Below are 18,070 nucleotides of genomic sequence, written 5' to 3' on the forward strand. Positions count from 1 at the left end.
ACTAAGTCTGAATCAGGATTTGATACGCAGTCTTTCTTTGCTCACTGACCTTATTGAACAGACCCACACGTATCTGCAATCTTCATGTTTTTTTATTGAATAATTCAAACAGCTCATGTCTGCCTCATAAGAGGACAAGTGGCCTTTAATGAAATGCTTACCAGAAATGTACCAGAATACTTAACAAAATGCTTCAACAGGGAATACAGCATCTAGCCATATCTGATGCACACACATAATACTGTTGACATCTCATATACAGTTTGAGTGGAGGATGTATTTCAAAATGTGAGTAAACTTCACACATTTTGGCATATCTTTGGGGGTGTAGCATTGAAAGTAAACCCAGGTCTTCAGCATTTTGCGCATACTCGTTATCATGACGTGTGGTGTGGAAAAACAGCTGTTGTTGTTGCTCAAGATTATTTCATCTTTAACACTGACAGCGAAGGAGATTAGATGTCCGACTACCATCTGCAAACATATTTATAAAAAAATAAATAACATAGAAAGACACAAACATAAGAGAAATCACACCCCCAGTATGCCAGTCTACAGTATGTTAAAGTAGCATGCTTACACCATAACGTGGAATGCTTTCATTCATTGGCCAAACAGAGAGTGGGTTGTACCAATAGGAGTGCTTTGATATTTCACTGAGTGCAGTTTGATGCAAATATATAGATGAAGAGAAGAAATTGCGCGAGGAAATTAGTAAAGACTCAAACTGATAACAAAACTGCATTCACATAAATCTATCAAGAACTTCCAGTACCAGACAGGCAATGTTGTTCATGTCTCCACCACACACACACACACGGATTGATGGATGGTGTCTGTAGCATGGCTCCAGTGTAGTGATATCAGCTCAGTCAGTGTTCGTCGGGGTATGGGGCTCCTGTCAGGTAGCCGTTGGTCCCGTGGTTTTTGTTGGTCCCGTTGGTGGCGCTGCTGTGGTGCTTCTGATTGGGTGGGGGGCTGTCGTCCTCGTCGGAGCTGGACTCGATGTCGCTGCGGTCGTCTTTAGACACCTGCAAGAATGGGAGGGAGGGTTGGAGAGGAACATTTTCTCATTAAAATTCATATCTGTGTCATTATCTGTGGCAGCCATGCGTGGCCGCACTACAAAAGGGATTTTGCGTGTCAAAGTGGAAGGTGTCCTGCCAATCAATGTCATGCAGCGTGCTGTAAAAGCCATAAAATCTATTTGCAAATTTGGAAAACTCTGAACATAACATTATTTAGGCTGCAGCTGATGTCTACTTTCATTATTAATTATTCTCACTACAATATTTTACCTTGATCTCTGTATTATTTAGTCTGTGTCAGTAAATAATGTAAAATTTCCATCACAGTTTCCCAAAGCCTGACCTTGTTTTGTGCTATTAATGGTCTAAAACCCAGAGATTCTCAATTTACAATTACACACAACAGGGAGCAGCAGCAAATCCTTACATTTTAGAAGCTGGAACCAGTGAATGTTTCCCATTTTTGTCTAACGAATGATTGATTGATTTCAGAAATTCTGAAATACTAATAAGAAGCTGCAACAAACAATGGAAGATATAAACATTCATTAAAGTCATTAGTTTTACAGGTATTTGGTTATAAACATGGACTGTCAATAGAGATGGATGACGCGTCCTCACTTCCTCCAACTGCACAAAAATGAAGCCACAATATCCCCGATATGGGTGCTGCCATCTTGCTCTGGTGAAATCCTGCCCACACACCCGCTTGACCCAATCATGAGAATCATGAGCAGGGCTCAGCTGTTAATTGTGAGGTCACATCCCCTTTTTATTGCATCAAATAACTCATTAAGAGCAAACTTCTAAAAAAAAAAAAAACACTCAAACATACATCTGCATGACAGAACAACCTCAGCTAACATGGAGGGAGCCTATTATACAGCCAGCCACTAGGGGGCGATCAAGACATTTTGGCCTCATGTCGTCCATATTTATATACAGTCAGTGGTCATAAACCAAAGTGTTGCACAAATTTAAATTTTGACCTGATGATGGCGCTACATGAAAAGTCAGAGGATGACCAAAGTTACTGCAGTTCGTCCTGAGGGGGCCATGAACGTTTCGATCAAATTTTGTGCCGATCGTTCTAATAGCTGTTGAGACATTTCACTCAAAGACGCAAATGTCAACTTGATGGTGGCACTAGAGAAAACACTGGGGATCATCAAAGTTATTTGGATGAATTGGCCGGGAATCCTGAGCACCAATCGATTGAGTAGATGTTGAGATATTTCACAGGATAATCGTGGCAGCAACGCTGCTGGCATAGATAAAAATGCATTGATTTAGGCTAATTCATGATGAACATGATGAATGCAAATGGTTGGATGAAATTAAATGCAGCATACAGCACACCATTGTGACTGAGATGTCCCTCTCTAAGGCTACTTACATGTAATGGATTCCACTTCCCCACCTTGAAGGTTGCAGGTTAACATGGAGAATAGAAAGAGAAGGTCAAAAGTACAAACTACACAGTGTTTATATATTTACTAGCAGCAAAACATCCTATTATACACAAACAGGTATAAATGGAAGGATTATGCAGAAGGACTTGAAGAGGAGCTGAGTGTAGTGGCTCACCTTTCCTTTGGAGATGGCTCGGCACGCTGTCTTCACTATGAGGTAGGACCAGAAGGAGTGAAGAAGCTGCAGCAGGACCAGAAGCAGGTTGAAGACCCACCAGGACGGGTAGGGCCCTACAATCTCCCAACTCTCGAACAAGGTGGTATTTAAAATCCTTCCACAGCAAAAGAGGGGGAGGGAGATGATTAACATAACAATGTTTCATTAGGAAGAAGGTTTGAAAGCGCTGTCTCTCTTAGCGGGGGTATTACTGTATGTATGAGCAGGTAGACAAAGCCGAACAGGAGCCAGTGAGACGAAACGAGACGGGCTCTGCTCCAGCTTAGTCTTTCATGGAACGCCAGTTGCCAGATGCATAAAACTCACAACTAAAACTGTGAATGCACAATGACAGAAATACGCATATACATTCTTTTCATCAGATTTCTAAAGCTGTGTGCACACCTGTTTCACATGGCTTTATAAACCTTAATCACATGCATGATCCTCATTCCCACTCCCAAAGTTTACAATAAACAGACGTAGAAACGCTATTAAACATCCGTTTGCATACTGATACTTGTGCCCCTCCAACACTCATTAAACCTATTGATATTGAAGCAGCAGCGTGACCATTACGCACAGCTGTGTCTATTTATAGTGGGCATACATACAGCTAATTCATCTCATGCATCTGCAATCCACCATTGCGGTGATATCTCAATCATCATTAAAAACGTCGGAAGGAGGATCGATGATTAATTTATAGAGCTCATATTGAAACACACTGTTTCATAATTCAGGATAAAATGAAAAGATCATTAACAAGGAAGGACTGCAGTGGTTCAAATATGGATGCTGCTGCAAAGAATCTACAAACTGTAAACAACATGGATGCTTCACACACATCTTCAACTCAGCAGCACAGGAGATCTAAACAATCAGCACAGTTTCAAGGTGGACGCCCAAGATTAGTGTCACCAATTCAGGATCTGACCAAATGGGAAATGTGGTCAAATCTCCCCTACTGTTCCTGAGTTATGGTGTTGAATAATGGCCAGGAAAGTGTTTCTTAGAACTTTTTGATGTCACAGTGAAGTTGACCTTTGGCCTTTTGGATCTAAAACCAGTGTATGAACTTTTGAGTTTTGGCCAAAAATGTGTTTTCAAGGTCAAGGTGACCTTTGACCACCAAAATCTAATCAGTTCATCACTGAGTCCAAGAGAGTCCTCGTCTGAGATATTATTATTATTCAAATTTACTCAAATTGTGTCCATGTCTCTCACTTCATGTCCACTTTATCATCCCAGCCATGGCCATCTCTAGAAAACTGTTCGTGCCTAGTCTGCAGTATGCATGACGTGCACACACTCACATCACACATTCTTCTTTTATAAATACTAGTTTAAATAGTGTGTGCATGGTTTTGTGTATACATATAGTTCACGCACCTGGCCTGAATCTGAATCTAATTTAATCGCTGATGGACCTTGTAGTTGTACGCCTCTGCCGACTAGTCGAGGTCAGGATGACCTTTGATCTTAAATCACCAAAATCTAATCAGTTCATCATTGAGTCTGGGTGAACATGTGTGCCAAATTTGAAGAAATTCCCTCAAGGTGTCTCTGAGATTCTTGTTTCCCGGGGTATGGGACCTAAGTACATACGGACAACCCAAAAACATAACGCCTCCAGCTGGCGTGAAGTCATCAGGCGCCGCATATCGTCAAGGATCTGTGTTAAATTTATCCCTGAGCAAATTCTTGCAAATGGCTGTCTGTGAATCATCCTCCAGATACTGAAGCCATGGCAACAACTTTACAGTAATGACAACTTTACTACCGGCATGGTGGGGGCTGACAAAAAAATGTAGTGTAGGATCATCATGTTACAGTGAGGAAACAAAGGCAGAGAAGTGTGGTGTGTGCTCTTAAAATGCTGCACACACAGACTCATTTAAAGGCCTCAGCATTTCAAAGGCGCTGTCTTTAGAATAGCCTTAATTATTAAAGACACCAACCTGAATTTAGATGTCTGAAATAGCATTTTTGCGGTTTATCAAAGAAAAGCAGACAAGTGCAGCTGCCTGACTCAGAAACTAAATGATGTCCGGACCAGTGTGATAACACTGCTGCTGATGACTGCTAGATGATTACTGTGCACACTCTCAAGGACTGAAACTGATTTGTGCTAACTCTGCACGTATCATCAGAAAGGCCCGTTATAATTGCCATTCACCATCCACTGTAATTAGGCTCAGATGAATTAAATGTCTGGGTAAAACACCACACAAGAGGTGAATTAAAATATCTAAACCTCTCTCTATCCTCTGGTACGGCAGTTTGGATGGATTGGCTAGAACTGGAAATGCTGAATAAATGCAAATGTAAATGCAAAACTGCAGCGCCACAAAATAATACAAAAAAAAAATCCTTCTGAGAAGAAAAGCCTTTGATGTTTTAATAATCGGGTAAAACTCTAGACACTGTTTTCAATGATAAAGCAATAACCACAATCATCTGCTTTTCATTTGCTGATTTTTTGTTTGGCTTTCTTTGAGAGGTCAAAGCTGCTGTAGCCATAGTAACTATTACTTAGCAACAAAATTCAGAGAGATGTGCCTGAACTGCAAACCGTTGTGGAGAAAGTAGTAAAAAAAAAAAAAGCAAAACAAAAAAAAAAACCCACTGAGATCTCCGTTGCACTGACATGCATTTTCAGGCATGGTCTGCCATAATTTGCAGAGCAGCTCAGGCATCTGCTGCACAGGTTTTGAATGCCTCTGGCTGCCTGTATGGACGGTACTGTATGCAAATGTCACGGTAACACTGCTCCAGGATGCTAGCTGTGGTACACATGGAGGAGAATGACACTCACCAGACAGGGTAAACGCCCAGCCTCGAACTTATGAACAGAATTGCAAACATTGCAAACAGGAGGTTGCAGAGTATCTGACATTTGGCGTAGTTGGCCATCTTGGCAGCCTTGGTAGAGAGAAAAAAAATCAGTCATCAATCAGATCATGTAAACAACTGCTCTGAACGTGTAACAAAACTATATCATAATCCGACACAAGGACATGATGTTCATAGCGTAAAGTCTGCAGTTAAATTGAGATAAAGATGGATAGCTGAGCATGTTAACTCCAAACACTCCACCCACACACCCCCATCATCTTTGCCTCCATTCGCCCATCTGTCCACCCACAGCATGTAGTTCTCTCACACATCCTCACCTCTATCAGCACGTCGGCTGCATCGTGGAGACACATGACCAGAGTTCCCACCCGTGCCATGTTGTTCACGTAGGAAAAGGTGATGAGGGAGATCGTCGCCACATGGTGCAGGAACATGATCAGGAAATCCTGGGGAGACAGTTGCCAAGGAAATATCACACTACTGAAGAAAGTACTCTGAAAAGTGCCCCGCGGCTGTTTGAGTCACTGCATGCGGCACATACCCAGAGCATCTAGTGCAGTACAGACGTGTGATACAGTGAAAGTGACATGACTGCTGTGTGCACATAAAAGCTTTGTGTGTCTGCAGCTATGCGCAACAATTTGTAAAAATTCAGTGTTTTAAAAATGAGCCTCGACTGCTGATTTACATAAACTGCGAATGTGGAACTATTGTGCAACACAGCAGTGCTCATTTTCAAAACTGCTGCAAGAAGCACGACATGTTCGTGCGTTCACGACCTTGAAGTGTGCTTTACCTGAGCTAGTTGCTGCACATGTGATCATTGTGTGGATCGGCATCTTTCAAAATCACACCTCTGTGTTGGTGAGCAATGTTCATCGTGTGCAGCTATTGAAAAGATACAAAAAGTTCTGACAATACGATGATCATTCTCCACTTACACAAACAATCAGCAAGAATGCCCTCAGTGTCTGAGCATTCATGGACACTGGAGGAAGGATTCAAGTCATTTCAAGTAACTAATAACACACACACACACACACACACACACATATATATATATATACACACACACACACATATATATATATATATATAATGCACTTGTGACTGTTATAATACTGTGTGTGTGTATATATGTATATGCTTAGGCCATATGCTTTAATGGTTCTGTATTCTTTTGGCTAGTTTAATGTCAATGCATCATATTTTATAAGCTCATGATATGCTTTACATGTACGATCTTAATGTTTAAAGTAACTAGTAACTATAGATGTCAAATAAATGCAGTAGAATAAAAACATTTTTTTAAACTGTGGTTTAAAGTGGCATGAAATGGAAATGCTCAAGTACAGTACTTGCGTAAATGCACTTAGTTACTTTCCACCACTGTTTGAAAGTGAGTAAAAATCTGTGTTTCTCCACTGTAAATCAAAATCAAGCAGGAAGGAGGATCACCTATGTGCGAGCCATGAGGTTTGGGATTTGATCGGAGCTCCAGGTGACTGACGATGTAGACAGGCGGCATGGGGAAGCATTCCTCTAGCAAATCTTAAGCTACTGAACTGTCTCAGCTCAAAGCACCCAGAGCCGGTCCAAAATGGCGACAGGATGAGAAGGAGGATGAGAAGGAAGAGTAATGATGCAAGATACCAAATGAAAGCAAGGCAAGAGTGTGCGGGGAGAACATACTGGAATTGGCAGGGGATGCAGAGGACCTCCTCAGTGTAGTACTGTGCATGAAAAAACTGAAAGGAGAAACAAAAACAGACAACATGCCAACAGTCAACAAAGAGATGACAGAGTGAAGGCATACACAGCGCGGCATCATGGCGGCTGCTGTGAGTGCAGCGAGTGAAGTGTGTTGTGGAGGGGGAAGAGCTGGGGATGGACTGGAGACAGGAGTCAGATCATGAATGGAAGGCATGCAAATTGGTACTTCATGACCCAAAAGTGTAGCGGTTTTCATAAAAACAACAAAAAAAGGAGATGGAAGTTTGTTGCAGCTCACTGAGAATGTTTGCACAAACTGATCCTGAATCTCAGTCCTTACAAACACTCACCCAGCTGGACCATTTAAACTCTATTTATAGTACAATGCATATAATATTTAGAGAGTATAAACTGATTTGGAATTCTGAATGTAAAGTTAATGACACCTGCAGCAGCTTGGAGGAAGTAGATGAACTGTTTGGTACATTATGTATGAATGTTAAATGCAGGCCTGGTGCCATTCCTACCAGGAGAAATTATTGTCTGATATAATGATTTACATAAAAAACTGGATTAACTTTAAACATGTCATTACATGATGATGTGAAGATAAATCCTTTCATTTGATCTATTCTTCAAACTTCTGGACGATATCTGACTATTGCATGACAGCATCCTCGAATGGATTTTTAAAACACACAGTCATTTAAGCACAACAGCGATAGCCGGGGAAAGCTTGAGAAAAGTTTTTCTGAACTTTGACAGGGAATCCAACTTCTGAATGTTCGGAAAAGTGTTAATCCTTTTCACCCTAGCAGTGTTTTGTTATTTCACACATCAGTGAGAATACACTGAGGCAGAAAGCAAATGTTCACAAGCAAATAGACTTCACATTATAGAGCCAGACAGTAAGAGCAGAGATGGACGGTCAGGCAGAGATAATGATGTCTTTTCTGTGACAGCACTGCTTACAATGGCGCAAATGGAGCTGAATTCTCTGGTTTCGACACAAAAAAGTGACCCGGCTTGTCCCTTTTCGCCGTTCGGTCGATCTTTTAGCAAACATTCGATGATTCGTTTGATTAAAAATGCGTGATGCATGTCTGCAGCGGGATGTCTTACCTTCCTCCTGATGTCTGTGAATTGGGAAAAGAGTAAGGACAGGTAGAAAGACAGCTCCAGTATATAGTAATAATGGATGTCCACAGTCAGTGGCTGCATAAACACAAAAAGCAACAAGGTTAAAATAAATATTTGAGTAATTCAAGTCATCTTGCTGAATCATGATCACACTGAAGCTCGGCTAACGTGCTGCATTGAAAGATGTGTACCTGGTATGGGTAGTTGTACCAGCACTCTTTAGTGCTCCACAGCCATGGAGTCTGCAGGAAATTAAAAGAGCAGCTTAATCACCAATTTTTTATGAAACAAGTAAACACTCATTATATTTTGAAACACATCATCAATCGATATCATAAGACTGTGACTGAGGTTAAGACAACACAATAATATAAATTACTGTGAAAACTCTGGGGACAACAGTGGAAATGAGTCCATAACTCTGCTGTTCTATCCCTGACAAAGTCTTATACGTTTTATTTTATAAATAGAATAAAATGCTGCACATTAACCAAACCAAAAAAAGCCTTAAAGCCGTTCAGTAAAACCTAGAAAGAGCAGGTTCTATTAAATTCAACACTAATGCTACAGTTGGAGTTCAATTCAGTATATTCCTGTCATTTAACATCTAAAGCATGAATATCAATGTGACCACTAAAAAATGAATAACTCCCTTGACGAATTCTGAACGGAATCAGAGCGGTTTCTAAAGTACCGAACGCACGTCACAAGAGGTTTTGTTCCAGTAAATACTTTGACTTAAAAGGAAGCCGGATTACCAAGGAGCCGAGCAATGACATCACGACATCAGGACGACAAGAGAAATGGTAACTGTGACACATAAGAATGTGTTATAAGCAAACAGTGACCCATCACTGCGACTGAGTTTACGTCTCCTGCACTCCTCTCCAGACCTGCTCTATTAATAAATCCCACAGAGGCTCCAGCCTGCGGCGAGGATTGCAGGGAGCGAACTATTTTTTCCAAGTGCTTTGTCATGCAACTTGTGTCTTTCAGAGGTTTCTCCCACTCTTCTTCCTCAATTATTGCTCTGTTGATTACATACGTTTACGTGTTTTCAAGAATCAATGTACGAAGTATTACTCTATCTATGCCACATTTATCAGCAATGGTGGAATGTAAGTAAGCATTTTTACTCAAGTACAGTACTTAAGAACGAATTTGAGGTTTTTGCACTATTTCCATTTTATGTTGCTTTATACTTCTACTCCACAGCATCTCAGAAGCAAATCCTGTACATGATGATCTTGTAGACTATGGTGCATCGCTGTAGATCAAACTACCCAACAGTATATCAAGTAGTTAAAATTAGCTCACCCTTCAACATCTAAAGCAGTGTCATGCAACATAAACTGTAATGCACCACTAATGTTCATCCAAAAATATTACATAATAGTAAAACACTGGCAGGAAATATTTATCTACATAATGAGCACTTCTACTGTGATACTTTAAGTACATTTTGCTGATAATACATACTTTTTCTAAAGTAAGGTTTTAAATGCAGGTCTTGTATTTTCACAGTGTGGCATTGCTACTTTTACTTATATAAAGGATTTGAATGCTTCTTCCACAACTGCATGTCAGTTATATTAAACTGGCGTGTTGGACAAAAATACAACAACATTTCTTAACTCTCACAGCTGCTGGGATTTCAAACTTTCTAAACAGGGAGTGTTTTTTTTTTTTTTACTGGGAGTACTGGAATGTTCTAATCTCCTGCATCCCCTGAACTACACACAGTGTTGCTTTGACGGTTGTTTATTAATACAGATATGTAATGCAGAGATGATACGTCAAATGTGTTGCAGGTTAACTTTATCTTGAAGCGCTAATTCAAGAAGCCATTCGTTTTGCCAGATTTTGACACCAATCATCCAGCACAACAGTATTATAATATATTATTGAACAAATAAGCCGTATTTTACTGTTAACACTTTAAAGGACCATTGAGTAGAATATAGTGGGATCTACTGGCAGAAATGAAATACAATACTCATAATTGTGTTTTCTTTTGCGTATAATCACCTAATGGGATAACATGACTCCCAATAAGAGCATGGTTGAATAGATTACATATTTCATGGATGGCATTAAATAGCAGTGGCAGTCTTATTTATTTGTCAGCTGCTCCCCATTTCCTTGAAAAGTCCCTGTGAGATCCATTATTAATGAACACTTCTTTTACAAGGCTTTATTACAAATGCCCTGGATAGAATTAGTCCCTTGCAGCAGAACATCCATTGCTCTTGCCAGTCTCATGACTAGCCACCAACCGATTAGGAAGCCACAACATTTCCATGCTACCCATGTGCCTCCATATGTGCTGCAGAGAATGGCTTCAAACCTCAGCGACTCATGCTAACTTTAACAGTCGTAACAGGAGGCTGGTGCTCATTTGACTCTAAGCAAAACTCACCTTTTTGAGGAAACGCACTCCATAGGTAAATATGTACAGATAGAATGTAAATCTCCACCTGAAAGAATAAAAAAATGTATAATGAATATAAAGCCCAAATGAATTCATCCTGGACATTTGACTTGGTACATGCGTTAAGGGAACAAACTTCATTAATTTTGCGATCTTACTTTTTAGTTTTTTAGTTACACTGGGAGTAACATCAGTGGTTTTTAGTAGGCAATGGGCAAAGTGTGGAGGACAGTAGCCCTTAGCTATGCAGTGTTTTTGGAGTCCTTGTCTTTTCCACAGCATTTCCTCAACTCTATGCTATAATTTGGGATTCTTTGGTATTTTGGAAAACAGTGTTTTCAGTAAAGTGTTTTCATCTGGTGAAGCAGAATTGCAGAGAATAATGCAGCTGCATCCCGAAGTCCCAAAATTAATACACGTTGTCCCGTACACTGCTCATGTTGCTTTGTCCTCATGTGCTGCACACTGCGGCACACTACGTGGCTGCCGTGCCTGTAATCAGAAATTTGAAGTGGTGTGAGCTCCTCTTACTTCCCCACGTCTGCATTCTAGAGCGAGTCGCTGAAAATGGGACATCGCTGACTTCACACTGATGAGGTTCAGGGCGGAAGACTCTCACACTGTCCAGTCTCAGCCCGTCTTGCTCTGCGCTTTTATATAACCCTGTATGTAATTTACATTAACTACAGCTACACAATGGTAGAGGAAGTGATCATGAGGCCCGAGCGTACAGGGAGAGAAGAAACTGCCTCAGCTGACACTTCGGTGATCAAAGCCTTGCTGAGCAGGGAGATGTGCATATATACCCAACTCATAGCAGTCAGCAACTGGGAGGAAGGATTTCAGACTGGCCAGCTAGCAAGCCCCCTTTCTACACAGCTCTGGGAGTTGCATCAGACGAAATCATATGTGTTTCTGCAGGGAACAAAAATATATCTGCAGGGTTTGAATCACAGACCCCCTGTTGTGCGTTACTGAGTGTTGCAGCATTTCACAAATTTGCAACCAGTTACATTAAATATTTTTTTCCCCAAGTGGAGCCTATAGTCCAAGATACAGTGTGAACACTTCCTGAAGTAAAACATACAGAAGAGGAACAAACCAAAGCTTCTGTGACATGGAGGAAAACATCCACAGATGACTCCCATGAGCGTGTCAGAAGCTGCAGAGCCTGCCACGTGAGACGAGGTTTGCATAGTTTAAAGGTTGCGCCGAGTGGTTGTTCCAGCTGACCTCAGATCAAACGCATTTTGACAGCCACAGCCCCGAAACGCAACATGACATCAACACTCAAACTGAGAGCAAATCCATTTCGGATTCTCCGTGCTGGCACATCCAACAGATTTCGTCCTTCTAATGCGGATGTTTGCTCAAGATATTCAGCTGTGACTCTAATGAAGCTAGGGAAATGATTAGCAGGTTATCACATGGCATGTGGAAACCACCATTAACCGCTTTTTATGTTTGATCAACAGCGCTGGTAAAATCAAATTAACTGGACAAGTCTATCTGGCACATAGTAAAGACTGTTGCATGGCAACTGCATGGTTTCTCAAGCCTGCAAGAGTCTTTCTCAAGTGCTGTTGAATCGCTGTTATATATGTACAATCACAATGACTCACAACTGCTTCCCGTGAATCGTTTCTTTTTTCCTGAAGTCAAGCACAGATGGTTTTTTTTTGTCATTAGGAGTTACGTTTTTACAGTGTTGACAATGATTGTTGGTGGAAACAACTAAAATGTTATGCATCTGATTGTCCATGAGCTGCTGTTTATTTGCTGCACACGATCGTGCAGAAGTTAGCCAATTACACTTCAAATTAATTAGCACCGGGTGGTAACTGTGGTTAGCAGAATTATGTTTGTGTGCTATGATGAACTTGTAAACAACTTACAAAGTGTGGTTTATATGACACAGTAAAAGTAGCCTTTTGTAATGTGTTACGGTACACAGAGAACCACCATCCTTTCATAATAACTTGCTCAGAGACATTAATGAATCATTCATGCGATCCAATGAGACTGTGAGTTTTAAACTGGGACAGATCCACTGATCACTATTAAATCAAATGTACCTGTTTAGACTCAGCCTTGCCTGAGGGAGGCAAAAATTGTAGGAGGGCAACTTTGATTTGATCAAAAACTCATAATGAGGCTGCTTTATTCTGAGTGTGGCACCGAGCTTTGGAATAAAATCATAAAAAGCAGCTCGTGCTCGCTAATTTAATTCCACTTTGTCACTTCTCCAGGTGGGTAGTTTAAGCACCAGCTGGCTGCAACTGTTTGCATTTGGATGGTTCAACATAACAATTAGTCATGAAGCTCAAGCTTTGATCATTTGTGCAAAAGCCTTGATATATTCCCTCTCTGCCGTTAAATCAGGAGTAACACCTGTTGCTCCTCAGGCAGTAATAGCTGTCCCTTCCACCTTTGAGTGCTTGTCAAATTTGGTTTGATTACTAGCCGTGATTTCAAATTGCCCAAATGAAAAAGCCTGTTAATAGCCAGTTATTTTAACGTGGTGCTAGAAGACTGCAGCTAATTCAAGGAAAACAGGGGTGTGGCCGTCCTCTCTCAAGAACACATGTAAATGGCTCATCTCACAGCTGTCCTATAAGCATCTGCCGAGCACAAACATGCTTATTAGTTGTTGGCCTGGTGTCTGCTGAGCTGCTTCTGTACTGGTTCATACTATGAAAATCATACACCTACATACTGGGTACACAGAGAGCAGTAATGGGTGTACTCGTAATCTCAGCTGTTATTATTGGTATGCTTTTGTAGAGGTTAAATGTTAAGATTAATTTTTGAGACTCTACTGCAGACTCTGACTTAGTATTTGATGAAAGTAAACAGAAGGAAAGACAAATTAAGAGATCACAGTAACAGGACGTTAATTATCTAGAAAATGAAAGTGAACTACAAAGTGTACTATGTGATGTGGCACAATTGCAATGACCACCCACCTCAAAAACAGCTAAATAAACTTAAAGAAATACTTTAAGATTTCGGGAAATAGGCTTATTTGCTTTCTTTCGAAGAATTAGGTGACTCTCTAGTTAGCTTAGCAAGTTAGCTTAGCTTTTCACAAAGACTGGAAACAGAGGGAACCAGCTAGCTCTGCTAACTAATATACATACATGTACATTACAATACATGTAACAGCTTGTTGCCTGCCAGGCTAGTGGTTTTTCTCTGTTTTCAGTCTTTGTGCTAAGCTAAGCTAACTGGCTAATGGCAGTAGCTTTACATTTAGCGTACAGCCGTGAAGGTGGCTATCAAACCTCAGATCTACAATTCCGCAGACAAAGGATGTGCTTGTTTCCCAAAAGGTCTATCATTCGTGGTTGGAACACATATATCGCAACAGGAAGCACAATTTTTAACAAATTTTTAAAAAATGAATTAGCAAATATTAGCTGAAGCCAAAGACAGAGATGAGGATAGTAACAACATTCAGTGACATGGAATCTTGTCACTTGTCTATATTTCTTTAAAAAAGCTGTGAATTGCATTATTTTGTATATGATAATTTCTTTGTTCTCACTAACAGCAGAGAGGAGAAAGGATGGAGGAACATCAGATCAGACAACAGATTCTAGTGAGGACATCAAAGCTGCTTCCTCAGCCTGCCCTGTGAGAGGTGGAGGTCTGGAAAAACTAATTAATTTGTCATTCAGCCTCACATTGAGGATTTAAATCTAATTAACACAAACAACTTCTTAAACTGTGGTGAAATTTTGGAAAGATGTTAGTTTGGGTTGTAACTAAAATCTGTAGGTTTTTTTCTTTTTGGACTGACTTTTTTTTTTTTTTTGCTCTATCCTGGAAAAAGAGAGGCAGCAGCAAAAGCTGGTAAACAAACTGTGCAGAGTCTTCATTATTTCCAGACTAAATGTGTCTGCCACGTACTCTCTGTTTGCATAATGAAAAGAACAGACAACAGATCAGCTATCCTGACGACCGGGAGACAAAGAAGGCTATCAGTCTGCAACAGCTGTGCGTGAGGGCCTAATTAGAGCGCGATCGCTGCTGGAAGGGCTGAGGCCGGCCCCCGTTTGGAGAACTGCACCGTAAGCGACTGAGACAGACAACCTGGCCAAACTATTGCAAAGCGCACTGCCGTCTGCAGTCAATTATGCTGTGTGGAAGATAACAGCTTTGGTAAGGTTGCTGCTTAAACAGAATGACTGCCAGCTAAGCGTGTTTAAAAAGCTCACTCATATTCCAGAGGAGCGCAAATCCAGCCTCTTTCTGTGTTTAAGAGAGCAGGTTTTCTCCTCAAATTCCCCCCCTGAAGCCGTAAGAGGAGTCCAGTTGTCTAATCAGCCAGCAGCGTTCTCCTGAGTGAACCAGAGCTTCAGGCGGATCAGAGGATGCGAGGCTCCCCGTGTATCAAACTGCCAGATTGGCTCTGCTGGTGTCAGACAGGACCCTGCTCTGACAGCCACGCTCGCTTGTTGGCCTTTAACATCACGCTGCTAAGTAACTACAATCTCCCTGATGGCAAACGCTCCGCTGCAGATTAGCCAGTTCTCTTCTCCAGCCTGAGTGGGTTTGTTGGTTCGCGCTGGGACACATTTGACTATTATCCCTCAGCAGCACCAGCAGTCTCTATGAGCGACGGTTGGCCTAAACTGGAGTATCATCATAGTAGCTGCCATCCTGGCATTTCTGCTTTTGTTTGAATGTAGACCTGAAATCATCAGTAGATTCATTGATTAGTCCAGTTAAGATGAGAATTAACCGATCAATAGTTTAGTGGTTCAATAATTGTCACTTTTCAAGCAAGAATTTCCAATATTCAGCTGTTCCAGTTTTTCAAATGTGAGGAATTGCTGCTGTTCTTGTTGTTTTAACACTATAAACTGAGTAAAGTTGAGTTTTGGACTGTTGGTCTGATAGTATTATGAGGACTTCATTCAGGGTTATGAGGAAAAGCAATGACTATTTTATCAACATTTTTCAGCATTTCGTAGACTAAATGATTAATCAATGGAGAAAATAATCATCAGATTAATCCATAATGAAAATAATTGTCAGTTACAGCCCTGAAGATCACCTTTACGCTGCTGCCACACTTTACCTCAGTAAACCATGCTTTAGTGAAGGGGTGCTTTGAAGCAGTCATGGATATTTTCCCTTCATTTCCGTGCAATATGAAAATGAACTTGCAGAAACTTGTTTGGGTAAAGTTATCAATCAAGAGTGAACATTGTTCCTCCTTTCGCTACTGTCAGCGGCGTGTTATTGATGAGTGGCGATGCCGTGCAGCCTATTTAAATCAGCCTTCACACAATAAAGTAACAATACCCACGACTGCACTAAAGCAGATGGGATGTTCGCTGCGATGGATTACCTGCCGACCTCAGACGAGTTACTAAAGTCTGTGCAAGTTCAGTTTTGTGAACTTGGATGTTATTACATGCTGAGAGAAAAGGCCTGCAGCTGCTTTCAGTTCACTGGTGTGGTGTTTAAAGCGATTTCCCTTACATGCTTTCACAGAACCGGGCGAGAGTGCTGGGCTTCTCCTGGTTGCGGCGCTGCCTGAACCAACGCTGGATGGTTCGCACGTCCCAGTCGAGCTGCTTGGACAGGCCCTCCAGCCTCTTCTCATCCGGGTGCTGGCAAGGCAAGATAAACACTCCATATTTAGACGTAGCTTGCATCGTGGCGCAAATGTAATGAGATGAAGCACAACATTAAGAATAATGCAGAGAACGCATGCGCCACCTTGGTTATGGCAGTGAAAACCTTCTCCAGGATAGCGTTGGGTTGTGCTTTTTGTGGCCCGTTGGCTTGGATCTTCAGGCCCATGGCACATGGTCTTGCAATAAACCTGCAAATTAAAATATCATGACACCCTTCTAGATCAATACAGAGCCAGTAACCTTTGAGGTGAATTAAAAGTGAATTGCTTCCATTTAGAGATTCAGACACAAGCCATTCAATCACCAGGCGCTCACACTTATTAGCAGCACCTGGATGTGCATCTGCTGGCTCCCAGTTCTTCTTTCATTCTACCAGGACATTACCTTGTTTTGACCAGAAATGGTTTTGCACAGGTCATCCTGAGGGAAGATTATTTTTGGTATTTCAAAGCTAATTGTTTTTTTTTCCTTTTTGCAGAACACATTTGGCATTATAAACCACTTTACAGGCCGTGCACAGTCTGCACATGTATTATTGCATTTGGTGAAACACAAGCAGTAATGGGGGTTAAGCAAATAGCTACTCAAGTTAGCAAATAAATCAACAATATATAATGCATACATTAAGGATATGTGCAGTATGGATTTCACATCTACAGGTCATACATTAGCACGGTTGCAGTCTCGGTTTCAGATTTTCATTTTATCATTCAACGTGCTGTATTTTCAGGGCTAAATAGTGAACATGAGTGAAGGGTTTAGTGGAGACATTATTCACACACTACTCCCTGAAGAGACTTCTGGCCCACATGGGCATGACAAGCACTGCTGTGACCACAGTGGATCTGCGCCTTAATGTAAACTGATGATCGTATATAAAAAAGTCATAGATAAGAAGATGCAACTTGTATTATATCATAACTGGAGCATTAGAGTTCAAACCCCCCACATGGATGAGTACAAAGAGCCTGTTTTCAGCACGATGCCCTACTGAAATTCAGGTTTGAGCTAAGAGGACAGTAACTGGATTGGAGCAGGTATGTAAACTTGGCTGCACTGTGTGTATGTGTGTGTGTGTGTGTGTGTATGTCTGTTTGCACGGGCAGATGCATCAAATGCACACAGCGCGTAATGCTGCAGGCCTGCAGAACGAAGGATGATCAACCCCGTTGATTTGAGGGCTACCCACATAAGATGCCATTGTTTAGGTAACACACTGACAAACGCGGACAGCGGGGTGTGCTGCATCATCCCACGGAACATTTCATCGACATAACAAAACCGTGTTACAGCCACCTGGATAATCGCGTGCGCCCGGACCCACCTTTCGAAAACCAGCCGTATCATAAAGATGCAGAACGCTAAAGGACACGCCAGATACAGGTCCTCAGCTTGCGGGAACGTCGCCTCATCTGTGTTTTTTAAGTCAGCCCAGGTTACGTTATGGGGGAGCCAGAACCGCTCGTTCCAAAACCACGCCAAAATACCGGCCATCTCCCTGCAGCAGACACTGTGACCGGGTCCAAAGGCGAATCGATGGCCGCTGTATCTCGGAGGTCTCTCGCGGGCGATCTGGCCGTGCAGACTCGGCTGATGATGAGATATCCGTGCGAGATCGC

The 18,070-nt window shown here is 41.5% G+C and overlaps 1 protein-coding gene across 1 annotated transcript; it reads right to left on the reverse strand.

Moving 5' to 3' along the window:
• Positions 1–81: 81 nt before the first annotated feature.
• Positions 82–18,070, reverse strand: cers6 (ceramide synthase 6). Its single transcript, XM_041950700.1, has 11 exons — positions 17,776–18,070; positions 16,534–16,639; positions 16,294–16,424; positions 10,789–10,846; positions 8,561–8,611; positions 8,352–8,444; positions 5,834–5,962; positions 5,476–5,582; positions 2,616–2,772; positions 2,425–2,448; positions 82–1,031 (listed from the first exon to the last, which is right to left on the reverse strand). Exons 1-11 carry the CDS (start codon positions 17,943–17,945, stop codon positions 873–875), a joined length of 1,185 nt encoding a protein of 394 aa, XP_041806634.1. The 5' UTR covers positions 17,946–18,070; the 3' UTR covers positions 82–872.

This window comes from Chelmon rostratus, chromosome 13 (genome assembly GCF_017976325.1).
Source record: "Chelmon rostratus isolate fCheRos1 chromosome 13, fCheRos1.pri, whole genome shotgun sequence".
Classification (NCBI taxonomy): Eukaryota; Metazoa; Chordata; class Actinopteri; order Chaetodontiformes; family Chaetodontidae; genus Chelmon; species Chelmon rostratus.

Bases quoted from the DNA above. Each gene is read 5' to 3' on its own strand.
- cers6 (XM_041950700.1), bottom strand. From the start codon at position 17,945: ATGGCCGGTATTTTGGCGTGGTTTTGGAACGAGCGGTTCTGGCTCCCC. The intron at 5,963-8,351 runs GTAAGACATCCC...CTGTCTCCCCAG, and splicing joins TCACAGACATCAGGAGGAAG to GATTTCCTGATCATGTTCCT. The intron at 1,032-2,424 runs GTAAGTAGCCTT...CCATTCTTGCAG, and splicing joins GGAAGTGGAATCCATTACAT to GTGTCTAAAGACGACCGCAG.